Below are 20,977 nucleotides of genomic sequence, written 5' to 3' on the forward strand. Positions count from 1 at the left end.
CTAATTTGCATACAGAGAGAGAAAAAACCTCTTGTTGTGAATCACAGGTTTTTTCAAGTGTTTAATTGTTTTTGAAGGAAATATTGTTTCATTTTCCTTATTGCTCAACATGTTGCAGGGAAAAAGTGTTTATATCTAACAGTTTTTTTGAATTTGTCAACTTAGCTATATACTGATAAGGGTAAAAATGCAAGTGTAAAAAATCATAAGAGAGACAAAGAACCATTCTGAGACTGAAAAGTTGATTTGTACATTTTATTTACAAGAGAGTAATTTACATACCATTGGGTATAAGTGTTTATCTGTCTTCGAAAAGGCGTTTCTTGTTTTGTTTTCTTTTAAAGGGGGTTATTATAGTAGTGTAAACAAATAAATATTTGTTATTCTTTTTGTTTTATTCTTAACATTTGTATTCTGGTATTTATTTGTAGTTTGGCAAGTTAATTAATTTAACAACGTACTGATTTCTGGGAAACCATAAATAAGAATTGTTACATTTATTATTTTAGTACAAGTATTGTGTAATTGGTATAGGGAAAAATATATAATTTACGTCAATTTGCATTTAAAGAAAAAATACCGGCCAAATTCACCATTCAACTGCCGGGAATCCAGGTTTTCTTGTTTGGGAAACATTTAAATTAACCCCTAGGGTTAAGAAAAGGGTTACATAAGTCATTACTATAACTTAACACATCCTTTCAAAAGAAAGAAAGAAAGGTAGTGTATTTACTGTTACAATAGATTTTAAATAAATGCTGTTCTTTAATATTTTGTAATTCATCAAAGAATCCTGAAAAAACTATCACAGGTTATAAAAAATACTAAGCAACATCTGTTTCCAACACTGAAAAAAAAAAATCATCATATCAGAATGATTTCTGAAGGATCATGTGACACTGAAGACTGAAGTAATGATGAATCACATAAATAATAACATTTAAAAATATACAGTTAGGCTATTTTAAATTGTAATACTACAATTTTTTGTGAGTTGATGAGCATAAGAGACTTCTTCTAAAAACATAAAAACATTTTTGCAAACTTTTGATGGATACCTATATACAATTCTACATATACCTATATATACATAACCTATATATGTTACTGTATAAGCTATAAATACTTTACATAAAACTTAAAAACTTACACATGAAACAACATGTGGTGGTAAAGAAGACCGTGTACATATGGATAGACAAGATTTCCATTACACAAGAGTAGATGTTAAAACTTCATCCTGATTTGCAACCTCTCTGAACCACAATTTCTAACGCCACAATCTCAACGCACCCATGACCATACGTCACCCGTTGACTAAGGCTGTCGAAGCCCCACTGTCGTCGTTAAAGCAGGTTCAGTGGCAACGGTTCAGTATGGCGGGCGGTTTGTAAAAAGCCCACCCACCCACCTCTGCGTAACCTACTCGCTCACAGTGTTGCGGCTGCTCATAAAAGGAAAATGTCCAAGATGGAGGGGAGAGGGACACAGATGATTTTTGCAGCCTGATGGTTAGTGGAAGGTGGTCAGCAGAGCACACACATCTGAACACAGTCACACATTGTTATGCCACTCTTGAAAACAGTTCCTGTTCAACTGAAGACATAAGTGAACATTGCATGTCTGGCATTTCCATGGTGTTAAATTTATTTTACCACGCACTGCTTTGCAATGCACCACATTCACGGCGACCAACTGTGGCAACATCCCTGTCATCTGAGGTCAGCTCAGCTCCTGGAACCGGTACATGGTCACTATTGGTCTGTTTTGGTGCTATTTTCTGTGACACACCACAGAGCTCTGTGATAAGTTGCTCCATAAACTCTTTATGGGACAAGTTACCATGTAGTTCTTTGTGCACAATGAAAGAGTTGGTGGAAGCAATGTTCAAGAAGTTGAAGGATTACAAATTTATTAAATGTTTAATTTAGTTTTTCCACTGCAATAGTATATAAACTGATAAAGTTTAGTAGACTGATTTCCTGCAATGCCAGCAAGAGATTCCTGCCAGACCTGTTTTCTCCATTGTAAGTTAAATGAACAGAATCACTCACACTCACACCTTTTGTCTTAATGGCTCTGGGATGGCCCTTGGAACCGGAGTTCCTGGCCATTTTCAGCATGTGAATAGTTATGCTGATTCCTAGCTCAGACGTTGAAGAATTAGGATGATTGGATTAGCAATACAATAGAGTGAATATGCTGATTTTGCTTGGTTTCTCTAGATAACCGGTTTTTGCTAGATAAGAATTAACCCCTCCTTGCTTTCGTATGATTTGTTTAAATTTGTCTCCACCCCAAGAAGTCTCCTCCCTCTGGGAATGTATAAATTACAATGTATACTTTTTAGATTTAGACTGATGTTGGAAGACCGTTAGGTCTAGACTGATTTTGGAACCCGCAGCCGTGTTCAATAAATAACAACTTCGGAACGCGATCCCAACTGTCTCACTGGTCCTTGCTTCGATGAAAGAAAAACTTTACAACAGATGGTGCCGTGACCCGGATGGAGAAAAAGGAAACTCAAAGAACTTCAAGCTCCAAAAAGATCTCAAAGACTGAATTTTTCCAGACGGAATCTTTCTCTACAACCGAAAGATTTGGTGAGTTTCACTCCATTCAAAGAACCTACAAGACCAGTACAAATTTATATCCTCTGAGCTAAGAGTTAACAGACAGCTGCAGGGTTTGCTTAACTAAGTTTATCCTCTAAAGTTGTCTTTTAGAGATGAAAGTTATCCTCTGTTTTCAGGCAGGGAAGAATAGCATTACGTGCTAATATTTTGTTACCCTCTACGTTTGCTAGAGACGATTCATTTCTTTTATTTTGGTATCCTCTGTTCTCAGGCAGGGGAGATTAGCATTACGTGCTAGTTAGTTTGTTTATCCTTTGTTTCACAGAGAAGGTTAGCATTACATGTTAAGATTTGTGTGTATCCTCTTGCTAGAGAAGGCCTGTCCTTTGTAAGCTAGAGAAGATTAGCGTCATGTGCTAATAAGATTGTACCCTCTGTTTGTAAGACAGTAGAGAGAAGTATAGTGTTTGTTTGTGTGGTAACAGAAATTCACAATGTTTAGGAAAAGTACTAGACTGACTACAGCTTTATGGACAGATAGTGAATTCAAGTCTTTGTTATCAGAGCACATGGACTCCATCGTGACTGAGCCAGTCAGATTGAATTTAACAAAGAAATTTGGCATTGATGCAGACAAAGTATGGTCAATTGAAGATTGCAAGAAAGTGTTGGGTGCATGTATCAGGAAGAAAAATGTGAAAGGTATTATCTTATGTCACAGAGAATTTAGCTTATCCCTTGCCCAAGAACAAGCTCAGTGTATTGCTAAATTAACTGAACAGAACAAACAATTGCACACTCGAATGTCCTGTCTCACAGACAAGGTGGGCCATAACAAGGCCTCAACCAAATGTGACTCAGAAGACTAACAGTCAGATGAAACTTATCCTGATTTACAGTCTTTTGATAGAATAGAGGACAATGTCAATGCAGATGTAAATGCAGTTGAAGTGTGCGTAGCTAGACAAAAGCCTCAGGGAAAAGGTGTTGATACAGTTTCATTTGCAACCCCCATATTGCAGCCACAAGCAGTCAAAACATCTTTAGGTCCTAAAGATATTGAGAGAATTGCTGAAAGTTTGCCATCAGTGCAAAGACATTTTTCTGAGTTTAGGAGAGAGTTGTCTAAAAAGATGCGGCTCTATGATATGACTCTAGCTGAAGTCACCCAGCTAATATCACAGATCTTGACTGAGTCAGAATTCAATGATTTTGAAAGTGCTGTAAACAATTCTGAACTGCAACAGGCCAGTAAAGATGATTTGAGAGAAGGTGTCTTGAAAATTCTAAAGAACATTGTTGGACCACACATGGACTGGTCAAAGATCACTAGTTGTTTACAGAAGAAGGATGAAACTGTTTGTGAGTACACAGAAAGGTTTTGCCAGACCGCTGCAGCTTACAGCGGAATTGCTGACACGTCAGAGAAGGTGCTAGGTGATAATGGTCCCCTAGTTCGCACGTGGTTTCAGGGTCTTCTGTCAGAACATAAAAATGCACTGCCTTTCTTAGACTTAACATGGTCCAACAGAACCCTGGAAGACAACCTGGACAGTTTAGTCACGTGGGAACGAGATTCTGATGTCCAGGCAAGAGTACAAGTTGCAGCAGCAGTTACTGTTAAGGTCAACTCAGAGAAGCCAAAGAAACGCAAGAGTCCTAGAGAAGCCAGTTGTTCTTACTGTGGCAAGCACGGACATTTTGGGAAAGAATGTAGAAAAAACAAGCATAACTTAAGACAAGTTAACAATGTTATGCAGCTTTTACTCCATTTGTTTACTAGTTTGAAGCAACCCCTCCCCTCGTCATTGAACTCGTGGTTGTTTCCCCAACCTACAGGGACAGGATAGGACACACGGACAAGTGAGGTGCCCTGGGAAGAACTGAACGCAACAGGCGTTCGGGGGCCAACCCAGGGTGAAGACATTTCCCTCTTAGGCCTTACCCATCCACTAGTCCATCCTTACCTCACTGGTTCATAGGTGTCTCATGAATTAAGGATTAGGGAAAGAAGGAACAACAAATAGCAGACTCAGATGGAACAGAGGATACAACCAGTCTTTACAACGAATACTGCTCTGTTGCCGTTTTCTCTTTTGTTTTCTTTCTTCCTCTGTGCAGATACCACTGGATGACTGTCCCGAGACCCATATGCAATGACCTCCTCACCTGCGTATGAAGCCACAACCTTCCAGAAAACGACTCGATCCACTGCTGAGCCAACTATCACAAAGAAAAAGAAAAAAATACACAACGCAGAGACTCACATACCGTACGTTCCGTATGTCAACAGTGGAACCTTCAGTCATCCATCGAACATGATCAAGATTGTCGTACTACTAACTTTTGGAGCTTTAATCCCGCCTCACAGGTTTAATGGATCCAACAGAGAACTTGAACAAAATCCAACAAGACATTCTTGATTTTTCAGCAAAATTCCACCAGATGACTAAAAGGTTCACGAACCCTAATTGCATGTTTGTTTCTGTGTCCGCATGCAATTACAGAAGAACTAAACAGAATAAGTTATATGTGCCTGTAATTTACACCAGTTACAAGAATGAACTTTTAAGTGTTTAAATTTGTATATTATGTGAGAGTTTTTAAGAACTCTCAAACGGGGGACTGAAGGATTACAAATTTATTAAATGTTTAATTTAGTTTTTCCACTGCAATAGTATATAAACTGATAAAGTTTAGTAGACTGATTTCCTGCAATGCCAGCAAGAGATTCCTGCCAGACCTGTTTTCTCCATTGTAAGTTAAATGAACAGAATCACTCACACTCACACCTTTTGTCTTAATGGCTCTGGGATGGCCCTTGGAACCGGAGTTCCTGGCCATTTTCAGCATGTGAATAGTTATGCTGATTCCTAGCTCAGACGTTGAAGAATTAGGATGATTGGATTAGCAATACAATAGAGTGAATATGCTGATTTTGCTTGGTTTCTCTAGATAACCGGTTTTTGCTAGATAAGAATTAACCCCTCCTTGCTTTCGTATGATTTGTTTAAATTTGTCTCCACCCCAAGAAGTCTCCTCCCTCTGGGAATGTATAAATTACAATGTATACTTTTTAGATTTAGACTGATGTTGGAAGACCGTTAGGTCTAGACTGATTTTGGAACCCGCAGCCGTGTTCAATAAATAACAACTTCTGAACGCGATCCCAACTGTCTCACTGGTCCTTGCTTCGATGAAAGAAAAACTTTACAACAAAGTGTAGAAAGATCTTTCTGTACCACTTCATGGCTTTGTGTTGTGCAGTGTAGTACTGCAACAGCTGATCGGACAGGTCAACACCCCCCATGTGTTTGTTGTATGCAGTCACAGGTGCAGGACATGGAAATGTCTTTGTCCTCCATGTATCTTGTGTTTTCACCCTCCTCTGCGCAGTGTCTCCTGTATAAGCAGGATGGATGGTGGAGCAGACAGATACCTCTCGTGTGTCCATCCACTTCACAAATAAGAGAGGTCCATCCCGAATCCACCTGATGGATCCCCTGGCAGATTTTTTAGAGAGTGAATTAGTTGCATCACGTGGGCATTCCTTCCTGTTGTACCTGTAAGTCCCACATGCACAAAATTTCATTGCAAACAAGTCTTTTAGGAGCTTTGGACTTGTATAAAAATAGAACCCAAAAATGTGTGGTCCAAAAGAGATGTTACAGCATCATATGACAGTCCATGGCCTGTGGGAAAGTTGTTCTTTCCTGTGTACACAGAAAAATCCACAGTGTATCCGTTCGATGAGTCTGCAAGAACAAGCAACTTGAATCCCCACGTGGTTGGCTTGGCTTTCATGTACTGTGTCATACCCGTGTGTGCTTTGCATGCCACCATTCTTTCATCCACAGCTAAGTTTCTTTTAGGATGATAGATGGCTTTACAAGCATGACGATTAGTGTCCATGAAAGGTTTGACCCTGAAAAGACAGTCATGTTCAGGTGTGCCCCTCTTTCTGTCATTATCTGCATCTGGGTGACTCGTGTGCACATTCCATGAAATGGTGCGGTATCTGTCCCTGGACATAACCGTAGCGGGAAAGGGTGCGGAGAAAACACTGCTTTGCCGCCAGTAGTCCCTGATGGAGCTGACCTTCACCATGGCCATGTAAAACAGCAGCCCAATATAGCGGTACATCTCACTGATGCTGATATCTGTCCATTTATATTTGCAGCCCTTTGCAGTTGCCTTGGCAGCCTGAGCATTGGTGTTGTGGCACAGAGTTGACACGGCACTTTCTGACTCATGGGCGAATGCGAGTCAACAGAGGTCAGTTGCGGTCCAGTTTCCGTGCGGGCAGGAATCGCGCAGTCTGTGGAACCATGTCCACATCAGTCTCGGTTTTCCATGACAGGGTGGACTTGGACCTGTTGCTTGTTTGCCTTGGCTCTCTTCGGGACCGGTGCTTGGACATGTTCATTGTCACATCTGTTGATAACACAATCAAAGAAACTGTATTATTATCATTATCAATCACTAATGGCCATGGATAAAAAAAAAGACAACAGTTTTTGTAATTTCACACAAGAATAGGTAGGCCCTACTTGTATATTATGACGATGTAAACACAATTACATTTCATCAGTAAAATATTACGTCTGTGCACTTACCATCATTCTCGATTGAGAACTGAACAACACCTGCGTGTCCCTCTGCGGTGCTGGAGAAGGAGAGCGTGATGCAAACACATTCCTAAAAAAATAAAAACAACCTGTTAGCATACATTATGGACGCTTAATGCATGGGCCATAGGACGGAGAAATATCTATTTATGGGCCATATCGCGTCACCGCGAGTATCTGTTGATGGGCCATATAGACCGCACGCATTTAGAGCATTTCAAACATTTACACCTGTATTCACAATCATCTGTGGCAATATTTTAGCAAGATAAGTGTCATAGGCTAACCAAAACTGAACATTTATATGCATATATGGAGGCTGAAATATATTTGCACTAAATCATTTTTACACCTAAGCAGATATTCGCAAATAAGCTACATTACGCAAAAGTCAGTATTTTTAGCATGATAATCAATGTCATAAGCTAATCAAAACGGAGTGAAATATATATACAAATATGTTTAGAGAGTAATATCACATTGAAACCGTTTACACGACCATATACACGAATGTTAGGGATATTGTAAGGCAATCGATCCTGTAATGATGCGTTCACACCGGACGCGAATAGCGTGTCAGGCGCGAGTGATTTCAATGTTAAGTCAATGCAAACGTCAAAAGCTAACCAACCAAAAGCTAACCGTCAAAAGCTAACCAAAACTAAGCATAATATAGTCTGAAAATTAATATAAGTTCTATATAATCAGAAAAAGAATGATATAACACTAAACAACTTACTCCGAACTTGTATCCTCTGCGGGATCAATTCGCTCTTGAAAATGCAACCGTTCTTCGTCTGAATTGTAATCTTCTTCCTCTGGGGAAAAGGTGAATTCTTCCTCGCTGTCCAGAATCATCTGAAGGTCGACTTTACCGGAGAAGCGTGCCATCCTCAAAACACGATGAACTATCAGTGAATCTGACGAAGCAACTGCGTGTTTTCATGCCATTGATCGGGGGGCGTGTGCGAGGCATATAGATCACCTAAACTATTACCATGTGAATATAGATCACCTAAACTATTACCATGTGAATATAGATCACCTGAACTATTACCATGTGAATATAGATCACCTAAACTATTACCATGTGAATATAGATCACCTAAACTATTACCATGTGAATATAGATCACCTGAACTATTACCATGTGAATATAGATCACCTAAACTATTACCATGTGAATATAGATCACCTAAACTATTACCATGTGAATATAGATCACCTGAACTATTACCATGTGAATATAGATCACCTAAACTATTACCATGTGAATATAGATCACCTGAACTATTACCATGTGAATATAGATCACCTGAACTATTACCATGTGAATATAGATCACCTAAACTATTACCATGTGAATATAGATCACCTGAACTATTACCATGTGAATATAGATCACCTGAACTATTACCATGTGAATATAGATCACCTCAACTATTACCATGTGAATATAGATCACCTGAACTATTACCATGTGAATATAGATCACCTGAACTATTACCATGTGAATATAGATCACCTAAACTATTACCATGTGAATATAGATCACCTGAACTATTACCATGTGAATATAGATCACCTGAACTATTACCATGTGAATATAGATCACCTAAACTATTACCATGTGAATATAGATCCCCTAAACTATTACCATGTGAATATAGATCACCTAAACTATTACCATGTGAATATAGATCACCTAAACTATTACCATGTGAATATAGATCCCCTAAACTATTACCATGTGAATATAGATCCCCTGAACTATTACCATGTGAATATAGATCCCCTAAACTATTACCATGTGAATATAGATCCCCTAAACTATTACCATGTGAATATAGATCACCTAAACTATTACCATGTGAATATAGACCACCTAAACTATTACCATGTGAATATAGATCACCTAAACTATTACCATGTGAATAGCGCCGGGGGGCGTGGCGGCATCAGCTCATTAAAAATAATGAAGGGAGAACGAAAAACTGTGCCTCTCCTTGGTTTCAAACGGATTACATAAACTGAGAATATTTGTTTTTTTAAATAAATTACTTAATTTAAAAGAAGAGAATTCTAGCTTCATAAAGACAAATGTCTCGTTCCTGAGTGACAAGTATTCGCTGAGTTACAGTTCATTTTCGGACGCGTTTCAGAATGGACTTCCCTGACAGAGAGAAGGCAGAACTCGCATCATGTTTATTTTTCTTTATTTGGCGAAAGACACAACATTTTGTTTTTATTGTGAGTATACAGAATTTTTTTAAAAACTTAACCTGATCGAATGATGTAAAACACTTAAAGGTGCCCTAGAATGTGAAATTGAATTTAACTTGCCATAGTTAAATAACAATAGTTTAGTACATGGACATGACATACAGTGAGTTTCAAACACCATTGTTTTCTCCTTCTTGTTTAACTCTCGTTTTTGAAAAACACCCCTGAAAAAAGGGTGAATCTTCACATAACACCTACTGTGACGTAACCGATGGGATCATTAATATGTACGCCTCCAAAATTTGCATAAGCCAAGCCCTTTCAGAGATACGGTGCTACACAGAACTGCGCTGCGAAGGTGAAGCACACAGACACACATACACACGCACACAGACACGCACACAGACACACACACACGCACGCGCGCACAAACGAACGAACGAACGAACGCACATACACACACACACGCACGTGACTGTTAAGTTCGTACTGAAAATAATGAATAAACTTACCACTCCGAAACGTCCATTTGCATTCTACAAACAACCGCTTGTTCCTCAAACTCTGCATCGTCGTCTGAAACCGGCTCAAACATATACGGTTGTACACCGAGTCTCTCCATTTGCACGTCGGACCTGTTTGCTGTGACTCTCTGAGCTCTTGTAATGAGCCCGCAGTGAAAGAGCCAATCAGAGCAGAACTCCTCATTACTATTCATGACCCTTCCAAATAAGGTAAAAACAGACCATTTCATTCTAGGGCCAATTTATAGGGTTGGAAATTGACCTGTAAAACCTTTTCTGGACATTTTTAATTTTTAAGCCACATACCCTCTATGTAGATATCAGGGACAAAATTAAAATATTATTTCAACACATTCTAGGGCACCTTTAAATGTAAGATCAAAACCAACAGAGTATTTTGAATCTCTTTTGCACTGATAAGAAAAAAAAGCGAGCAGATCACGACGGCGTGATTGCCGACCCCAGAGGGTTAATAAAGGAGTCCAGACATTAGAAAAATAGTCTACATATTAGAGGTCGACCGATAGTGGATTTTACCGATACTTAGTTTTGACCGTAAATGCCAATAACGATTAATCAGACGATATTTTTTAAATGGATACTGGATAAAAAAATTTAAAAAAACATAACACTCCAAGTAAAACAGTGCTTAACTGAAATGTGCTAAATTAAATTAATATATAAATATGAATATATTAAAATGGAAAGTTGTACAGAACGAATTCTACAGAAAATAATTTGAACATCAAAATATTAGGCTACAGGTTTCTTTAGCTATAACCTAGAAACCTTTCATAGATTCATTATACATTTTTTTACAGCATGTATCAATATTTGAGCAAGAAAAACAATTATACCTTGATCATTCATGTTAGTTCATAGTACACTAAGTTTAGCAGAAAAAGCCAGAGCACTAACATTTAATAAATGTATATTACATAGTCCCTTACTTTATTTGCTTATATATTAGAACACTTGATTATTATCTAATTTACAATATTACAATATCTATTGCAGTGATACAAAATAATTCAATCGAATGCTTTTCTGATTTGTTTATGTTTATCAATGTTGAGAAAGCAATCACGTCCCTAGCTTTAAATATGCAACTTCGCCGGCTAATGAATGCATAAGTGACCAGCTGGATATAAACTAATGCAAATAGAGACGGTCACAATTGCGACATTAAACATTTGGGTCAGGTTTGCGTGCGTTTTTGTCATATTGCTTTAATTGCTTGAGGAAGCCACAACTAATGTTATTCCGATGGCAAACATACCGCTGTTCTTTCTCTGCTAATGCAGCATCTAGTCAACAAATGTATTACTATATAATGATATGGAAACCCGATGTCACCCAAGATGTCCATGTCTTTCTTTCTTCAGTCGAAAAGAAATGAAGGTTTTTGATGAAAACATTTCTTTATATAATGTACTTCACTGGGGACCAAATGGTTCAAGGTCCAAATGACAGTGTCAGTGCCGCTTCAAAGGGCTTTAAACGATACAGGCGATGAATAAGAGTCTTATTAAGCGAAACGATCGGTCATTTAAAAAATAAATAAAAAAGTTAAAGTTTTATAATGCTCGTCTTGCTCTGTTCTGTGATGCGCGTTCGTGACGTCACGTAATACGCAATTAAGTTGAAAAGGTCACGCTTGACGAGTCAGTGTTTACAAATGTGCGGAAGGAGGACCATACACACATATTCAAATGTCTTTGTGTCAGTTTATCGTTTAAAATGCCCATTGCGTGTGCGTATCCTGGGTGTTGTAATATTAAAAAGCCTAAAAGAAAATTTTCGTCAGGATAGAAATGTTTTACTTTTAATAGAAGCGTGACCTTTTCAACGTAATTGCGTATTACGTGACGTCACGAACGCGCATCACAGAACAGAGCAAGGCGAGCATTTGTGCTTATAAAACTTTAACTTTTTTATTTATTTTTTAAATGACCGAGCGTTTCGCTAGATAAGACCCTTATTCATCGCATGTATCGTTTAAAGCCCTTTGAAGCGGCGCTGACACTGTCATTTGGACCTTGAACCGTTTGGTCCCCAGTGAAGTACATTATATGGAGAAATGTTTTCATCAAAAACCTTCATTTCTTTTCGACTGAAGAAAGAAAGACATGGACATCTTGGATGACATGGGGGTGAGTAAATTATCAGCAAAAAAACTAATCCTTTAATGGAATAGGTAATAGTATCTAAAAAATAAGTACTAGTAGCATGAAAATAGATAATAGTTGGTTTAAATTATTAAATGTTAAAACGGCTTGCCATAGGCGCGTCTTCAATCTACACAGTTGGAGGCCGATGACGTCACCGCTCGCGCCGTCTCTCTTCCCTCACTGAGTTTCTGCGTCGAGTCTTCTGAGGCGAGGAGAGCAGTTCACGGTATTTCTCATCTTTACACAACCACCAAACACACGTTATACAGTTTGATTAAGCGACAGACTCATTTCTGTGTTGTTTTCATCGATCACAGCGATACTTGTGCGTCTTTTCTGGCGTCATCTCACTGAAATAAACATGTAGTGCAGCAGCAGCGAGCATGAGGAGAACATGTTGAGTTCATTCATGAGAGATTTTGTGTTCGTTTGTGTGATTGTTTCGATGTTTGGAGTGAAAACTGTTCCTGAATGTCAAGTTTGTTTTTTGTGTGATTGTTCAAAAGTCAAAGTTTGAGATCTGTGAAGGGAATTAATGTGAATCGATCTCAAGTGTTAGGCTATAGGCAGTGGTGTAGTCTAGTTTTTTGTAGTGAGTATACTGTGACCCCCCGCCTAACCCGTCTCGTACTAACCCGTCTCATCACCCCATAAGCACCACCACACTCACTAATGCATACAGTAGCAACGACATGTAATTGAGAGCATTATGAGACTAAGTGTTATCAACATGTCAATTTATTATAAGCAACACAAGACTTTAACAGCCAATGACATTTACAGCTGAGGAGACTGGACTGATTTTCTACTGTTTAGTGTTAATCACCATTTATCTCAGCCAGTTAAGAGCTACATTTAGCCTTAGATGTTATATGAATATGGTCCCTGAAGCACAGGTTTTATCAGCTGACAATAATAATAATAATAAGAAAAAAACATTATAGGCACAAATACAAATTTACTTTTAGAAATGGTGTTTTTGAAATAAATGGTGTTATTGTTTTGGCAAGTTTACTGTTTAAATTAAAACATGAAAATTTGAAAAATATTCCTTTTTAAAATAAGTTTTAATAGATTTCATTATTATTATTATTATTATTATTATTATTATTTTACAGTACATTTTACTGTGCAATTTCTTTCATAATTTCTTTGAGTTTATAACAAACTTTTATTTTGACAGGTTGTCGTAAAGACATTACAGTTTCTGTGTGTGTATGATACGAATGAATGACGATAGTTTTATCAAATGAAATGGTGAAATTCTCCTGAAGTGACTCTCAGCTCTGTGATGAAGTTCACATGTGTAGCCTACATCATGTCCTCAGCTACAGTGAAGCTCTGAAAACACCACGAGCGCGAAGTCACGCTTGCTTCAGTGTGTGTGTGTGTGTGTGTGTGTGTGTGTAGTAGAGCACACATTGAGCGCTCATTCCCAGAGACGTGTTGAACAACTACAGTCTCTTTGAGAATTTAATATTCACAGACACTAGTCGAGATTTGATTAATTGTACAGCCCTACTTTTGATTTATTCATTCAAAAAATGACCAAATTCCGTGACGTTCTGCTTTATACAGTTGTGAGTGGATTCCGCGATTTGATCTGTGTCCACTGCAAACACAGACGCGGTGAATTTATGAATGAAAGTGTGAAAGTTCTGTCTCAAAACGAAGTTGTTACGTATCCTCACGCTTTTTTTAGTGGGTATACGGAAATACTTGGCATGTCCTAGTGGGTATACGGCGTATACCTGCGTATCACGTAGACTACACCCCTGGCTATAGGGATGTTCGCCGTGACGTCACGACGCGCTCTGGTTGGCAGAAGAAAAGTAATGACCGAACACAGAAGAAAATGGTTGTATCGTGCTTTGTGATCGACTGTGTTAACAGGTTCGATAAGAGTAATAACCCCAAGAGCTTCTATCGTGTACCTAAACAGCCTGAATCAAGAAAGAAAGCTTTGAATTTCTGCAATTAGGCGTCTATACCCAGCGGAAAACAATGGGAGCCAGCGGACCACGATCGCGCCTGCTACCTACATTTTGCGTTAAAAATTAAAACTAATTTTGTAAATAAATGTTACTAGTAGGCTAGGTTCTATCGCATTGATGGGTTAATTAATGAATGAATAACTGTACAAAATACCGCGGAAGACGTGTCAAAGTGTTTGTTTACATAACTTTTTGTGCATGCTGTGACTGAGCAATGGAAGTATAATAACACTGACATACCCTTATAAATTAATGGCAAATTATTGTATTTTCATTCATACATTTTACGTATATGTTAACCAATGTTATATATCAGAGGTAAGATAATTTTGAATATAGCCAATGGATAAATTACACCTGTATTTTTACTCTAGTTGTAACATATTTACCAGTTATCCTTAGTTACAACAAGTAATATTCGTAATTATTACTTCATTTATAGGCATCTAAAGATTTGTACGCCTTCATCGACTCTCTGGTAAACATAGATGGCGTGTCGATGAGATACAGATAGATGTCGCCGAATGTCAAATCTGGCCATGTGTCTGGGCTTTTGCTCCAATTCTCACTCAGGTGATATTGATCAGGCAGAGAACATGAACCCTGGTTATATAAAAGCTTAACCTTATATCTCTTTTTTGGTTCTTCGGACAAATAATTAGCATATGCTGACAAAACACAGGTAGACTGCTGCGAGTCTGCGACATGTTTTGGTTCTTTCTGCCAACCAGTTCGCGACCACGCCCATATCGTGACGTCACATTTGACTCCGGCAAACATCCCTATACTTAAACAGAGACTGCTAAATACTTTACATTGAGCCTATGACGAGCCACGTGAGATGACAGAAAAAATCCTGACTCAAATAATGTGTTTCTAACAGCAAACACTCAGAATAAAGTGAGATGATCTGCTGATGATCATGAATGGCTTGTTGAATGAGTGTTGATAGTCTGAGGCTCATCAATATTAACAGATCTGCTGAAAACACTCTTTATTTCATGACAATAGTTCCTGTTTTCACCTCATTTATTATGCTGATGTCTCCAGATCTCCTGTAAATTGTCACTTAAAGCTCATTTCATTGGTGTCAGCAGACTGAGGGCATTTGTTGGCTACTATATGTACTTTTATTCCTGTGTTTATGATTTTAACTGTTTTTCTTACCATTATTTATATTTGGAAGAATTAAAATTATTTATATTATTGTATTTCTTTCTAGATACCTGTATTTTAATGAAGCAGAATAATGTTAGGATTAGCAATAAAAATAATAAAAATAATTAATGATTTGGCATCAGTTACTGTACGATGAATAGGTAGACAGACATAAATGCTTAGAAGTGTAATTTATTATAAAAACAAACTCAGTAATTTATATTTTTGATTTTGGCAGATCAGCTCCTCCCACTGCAATCACATCATCAGTGAAGCTCCTCCCACAGTAATTCATCATCAGTGAAGCTCCTCCCACTGTAATTCCCCAATAAATGCTGTAAATCCCCATCAGCTACAAGTGGAGACGAGCATGAAAGCATCAGGAAGAGCTGAAATCTGCAGAGACTGAGTTTATTAAAGAGGACAGTGAGAACACGAGTGATCCAGAACCCTGCAGAATGAAACACACTGAAGATCCTGAAGAACAAAGAGGTTGGTGTTTATTCTTCATTCATTCATGATGCTGAACAACATTCATGTTAGAAACATTCAAGCACTTCATCACATTTAGATAAACAGTTCAACTATGAAATGGTGCAGAATGTTCTGGGTTTTCTTCAACAAATGGTCAGTAAAGGGAGATTTGAGACACATTTATATTGATTGTTGTTAATGTCAAGCCCTGGTTATAGAGATTCTTCTTACAGTAACTTTGGTAACAGGGTTGATGAATACAGTCAATGCTACCGTTTGTGTAAAAACTCAGACAATGGATTTAGATTATTCTCTTGTCTTCCCATCATGCATCAGAAAGAGCCCAGATGATGTCACTTCCTGTGTGTCACAGTTTTAAGAAATGCTCTGTTTTAAAAGGAGGAAAATAATGTCAGGAGTAACAGGGTTGAGTAAAACATGTAGGACACTGAAATGTACCTCATTCATGGAAAGTTTAAGGACATATAATCATCAGTGCTGTGATGTAACGAATTACAAATACTCACGTTACTGTAATTAGGCCTAAGTATTTTTTTTCACAAATTGTACTTTTTTTGAGTAGTTTAAAAATTTGTGTAATTTTACTTGAGTATATTTTAAGTGATGTATCGGTACTTTTACTCCCCTGTTTTCCTTCCGTTTGTGGTCATTACTCGTTACATGCTTGTTTTAAATAAAAAAATTTATCCATCAACGTGATTGGATCGAGTAATCGGTCTCGTGACTGTCGTCAAATCAGATTCTGCATATAAAACTTTAACCGCTAGCCTATATCTGCTGTTACTCGTGGCTGTGCTGTGGAAGTGCATTCCTCAAGCATCAGTTCAATCGAGATATCAGTGTCTTCCTCTAATATGCTAAGGTACATTTCACATTTCTGCTTACTATGATATTTATATAGGCTGGCCTATCCACAGGGCCTGACATTTGGTGTGAGGTTGGGGGTATTGCGTACTGTTAACTCTCAAGTGCCGAGTTCATAATGCGCTGAATTCCCGCTCCCATTTAGGCTACACACTAAATTAGATTAAGTATGCTGTTACGAACCCTTTTGTTCCAAGTGTCTACGTAAGGGTTTCACAACATAAAGAAGGACACGTGAAACACGAGTACGCTGCGTTAACATTTATTTTACTCACAAAACATATAAACTCACGAAATGCGTATCACAGATAAAGACATACTAAACTTCAAATAATATGAAGGTCACAGACATTAACAAAACGAGCAGCAAAGTAATTTAACTAAATCAAAAAAAAACGGAAAGCTTGTTTGCTGATTCTCCTCTCTCCTGCCATGCTCCGCTTCAGTGTCCTTTATAGTGGATCAAAAGCGACTCCAACCAGGCGCAGGTGTATAACGACACACAGGTGCGGACCTAATCAACTCAGACACAAAGAAAAGAAACAAGAGTCATGACGTCATCACAAGGAGAGGAAGGAGTTAACCATGGCATTAACTTGAACTGCATTTCTTTCAGTGCGTGACTACAGCTCGGTAATAAACAACGTTTTTTGATCGATCCATTTCATACAATCCGCCTTCATTTAGCAAGTGCACTTGCGCAAAAACATTTTTCTAGTTCAACGTTGTTGGATGCTGCTGATAAAACCGATTCGCCAAGACTACAAAGAGACATGCATCTGTGTGTGTGTGTGTTTGTTTTGTTAGTTACCCGACCCATGTAAATAAAGATAAGAAATTCTTCGCGTACGAGGATAAGTCGGATCATTGGGAGAGGTAATTGTACACCATTGAGGAAATATGTATGAATAAAGACATTGATTTTAGAGATGCTCCGATCAGCATTTTTGGGGCCGATCACCGATTACTGATCACCAAAATCATGATCTGCCGATTGCCGATCACTGCCGATCACAGAATGGCAGAGGATTGGGAATCTTTTATCTATAATCTAGCAGAGTTTGCACCATTTGTAGAAATGAAACTACCAGTAACTATGAGGTGGCAATAACTATTTTTTTGGGGAACAACCAATTATGCAAAACACCCCAAAACCAGTAGGTTGTTTATCAGACAAAAATTCATGAAAGACCTTTTGAAAGTAAAATTTAAGACATTTTAAGATCATAAAGATTGAAATTTAAGACCTACACGACGCATTAACCAGCAAATAACAAATAAAATTAGCATCAATATGCACTTTTTGTTTACATAAGCATTAAAATAATAACATAAATTATGGCTAGATTTTAAAAGAGTGTCTTGCAACATGTTATCTACTAACATGTACAAGTGCAAATAAAGTTTTGACAAAAAAGGTTTTATAAAAAGATAAACCTCATATTTCAGCCTTTAAAAAAAATGTTTTTATAAAAAGAATGAGTAAAAAAAAGATAAATTACTGACATTAACAATGCACATTAGCTTATCTTTTATTATTAATAGTAAAATTCGGTCAGATTTTCCCGTGGCGTCTGTCGTTGCTATGCAACCATGCAATGCGCTCTCCACAACGACAAAGAAGTTTTAGTAGCTTTTGCTGAATTCTGAAGTTGATATTTTTTCATCTCGCTGCGCGTGGAAAAAACGGCCGCCTACACGCCTACATTTGAAATAACGAACTTGAGCGCGCAAAAGACGCGATATGTGAACGAGATATTCTTGGCGAGCTATCTCCAGTCAGGCCACGAGCTACTGGCAGCTCGCGAGCGCCGTGTTGGAGACCCCTGCTCTCTAGACAGTGCCGCCGCTCCCACCACGCGCATCACGCGCTGTGCGTTGGGCACATGCAAGAGCTGAGGGGGCACCAAAAAAATAGCCTCCCAAAAGTTCCGGGAGTCTCCCGCATATTGATAGCGGCTCACTGATGCCCGCGAATTAGTTAAAATCTCCGGAATCTAGAGCGAGCGCGCCCGCGAGACAGAGACTGTGCTCCAAACCGCGTAGCGCGTGCACGGCAGAGGGGGAGAGAGCAAGAGACTGCACGCGTGTGCTTCATGAAGCGCATGTAACATCATCACTTTAAAAAAAACTTCCAGACGGGAGAAGTCATGTTGCCACTGGCAAGCTCTGGTCTGCTGTTGTGTGACCGTGCGCCGCGCATGCAGGTGGAAAAAGTCGCGCGAGTAATTTACATCACGTCATCGGCTTTTCTGATCGGCGCTTCTGGCATTCGCCGATCAAGCTATTTTTAGCCAATATTGACCGATCATGATCGGCGGCCGATCAATCGGAGCATCACTAATTTTAGTTAATAAAATACTTAAAAAGCTACACATTGTCCCTTTAAGAAAGAAAAAAGAACAAAACACAAAAAGTAAACTCAGGGAAATTTAAGAATCCTTAGAATGCAAACAGTTCGGGAAACAGTGGAACACACTAAACAAAACTTACCATCAAGAACTAGCCATCCAGAATGGAGATGTTTGGATAAACCACTTCTCCAGTATAAACAAGAACATATGGGACACAGGACAGGACCTTTGACCCTAGTATTGACTTTTGGTGATCTGAAGTGACGACTAAGTGATAAACAGAAACTTATATAACAATGGGTCTCTTATCTGTGGAAAGAAGCCTGCTGAAGAAAGGCCTTAAAATGGTAAAAAGGCTGCCCATCTCTTCCTGTCCACTCACTCCACAGGGTAACTTCTGTGTGGGGACTGAGCCTTCTTGCAGGAATAAATACTTAAAAAAAGACTTTTTTGATTCTGTCTCCTACGCAGTGATGATGGTTTAATATGAATTTTTGCCACAACAATGTCCTTTCACTTTTTATATCAATTTCGATCTTTTAATTAATTTGATGTACTGAAATTTTAATTTAATATTTTTTTCTTTCATGTCAGACCTGATGGAAGAGAGCGAGGAGAGTGAAGAACTGAGAGAAGTGAAGGAGGAGAGTGAAGAACTGAGAGAAGTGAAGGAGGAGAGTGAAGAACTGAGAGAAGTGAAGGAGGAGAGTGAAGAACTGAGAGAAGTGAAGGAGGAGAGTGAAGAACTGAGAGAAGTGAAGGAGGAGAGTGAAGAACTGAGAGAAGTGAAGGAGGAGAGTGAAGAACTGAGAGAAGTGGAGGAGAGTGAAGAACTGAGAGAAGTGGAGGAGGAGAGTGAAGAACTGAGAGAAGTGGAGGAGGAGGGTGAAGAACTGAGAGAAGTGGAGGAGGAGGGTGAAGAACTGAGAGAAGTGGAGGAGGAACATCCCTTGAGTCGCTCAAAGACTAAACAGACATTTTTAAAGAAAAGAAGAGCCAAGAAATCTTTCACCTGCACTCAGTGTGGAAACAGTTTCACAAGCAAACATAATCTTGAGAATCACATGAGGATCCACACCAGAGAGAAGCCGTTCACATGTGATCAGTGCGGGAAGAGATTCAGTCAATCATCACACCTTAATGTTCACATGAGGATCCACTCCGGAGAGAGGCCGTTCTCATGTGATCAGTGCGGGAAGAGATTCACACAAATAACAAATCGTAATCGACACATGAGGATCCACACCGGAGAGAAGCCGTTCACATGTGATCTGTGCGGCAAAACATTTCTTAGTTCATCAGTCCTGAAGAAACACCTGACAGTTCATACGAAGGAGAAGCCGCATTCATGTTCTGTGTGTGGAAAGAGTTTTTCACGGCTGCGATATTTACATACACATGAGAAAACTCACACTGGTGTGAGAGAGTACATGTGCTTTGAGTGTGAGAAGACTTTTACTACAGCGGGCAGTTTAAAACTGCACCAGAGAATTCACACTGGAGAAAAACCTTACAAGTGTTCACACTGTGACAAGAGATTCCGTCGATCAGCAAATCTGAAAACACATGAGATGATCCACACTGGAGAAAAACCTTACAAGTGTTCACACTGTGGCAAGAGATTCAGTGTGTCATCAAATCTGAAAACACATGAGAGGATCCACACTGGAGAGAAGCCGCACACGTGTGATCAGTGCGGAACGAGTTTCTCGATTAAAAGTCACCTGAAGCGACACATGAAGATCCATACAGTGGAGAAACCACTTTAACACCGTCTGAAATCACGGTAAGTAGTTTATTTTCATGTGCTGAGCAACAAAGTCTCTTCTGTGTAAGTTATGCCTAGTTCACACTACACAACTTTAAACATCGGCAGATCGCTGTGCTGTTTAGACTACATGACTTGCTCTGGAGTCTTGAAGTCGTTGTGGTGTTCACACTACGTGACACCACGTAAACGATCTGGAATAGGGGGTTACACACTACTAGG

The 20,977-nt window shown here is 38.8% G+C and overlaps 2 protein-coding genes across 3 annotated transcripts in view; one reads left to right on the forward strand and one right to left on the reverse strand.

The window, feature by feature from the left end:
- The window catches only part of LOC306999562 (uncharacterized protein), an 825,164-nt gene that overhangs the window by 751,442 nt on the left and 52,745 nt on the right, over positions 1–20,977 (reverse strand). The window lies entirely within an intron of this gene.
- LOC306999729 (uncharacterized protein) overlaps positions 1–20,977 on the forward strand; it is a 113,997-nt gene that overhangs the window by 79,081 nt on the left and 13,939 nt on the right. For both annotated transcript variants that reach the window (XR_013797914.1, XM_079614650.1), the window contains exons 2-3: positions 15,513–15,766; positions 19,582–20,773. Coding sequence is in view for 1 of the 2 variants with exons in the window: in XM_079614650.1 (XP_079470776.1) it covers positions 15,733–15,766; positions 19,582–20,756 (1,209 nt within the window). In the remaining variant the exon portion in view is untranslated. The remainder of the gene's footprint in view (positions 1–15,512; positions 15,767–19,581; positions 20,774–20,977) is intronic.

This window comes from Phoxinus phoxinus, assembly GCF_949152265.1.
Source record: "Phoxinus phoxinus genome assembly, chromosome: 1".
NCBI lineage: Eukaryota > Metazoa > Chordata > Actinopteri > Cypriniformes > Leuciscidae > Phoxinus > Phoxinus phoxinus.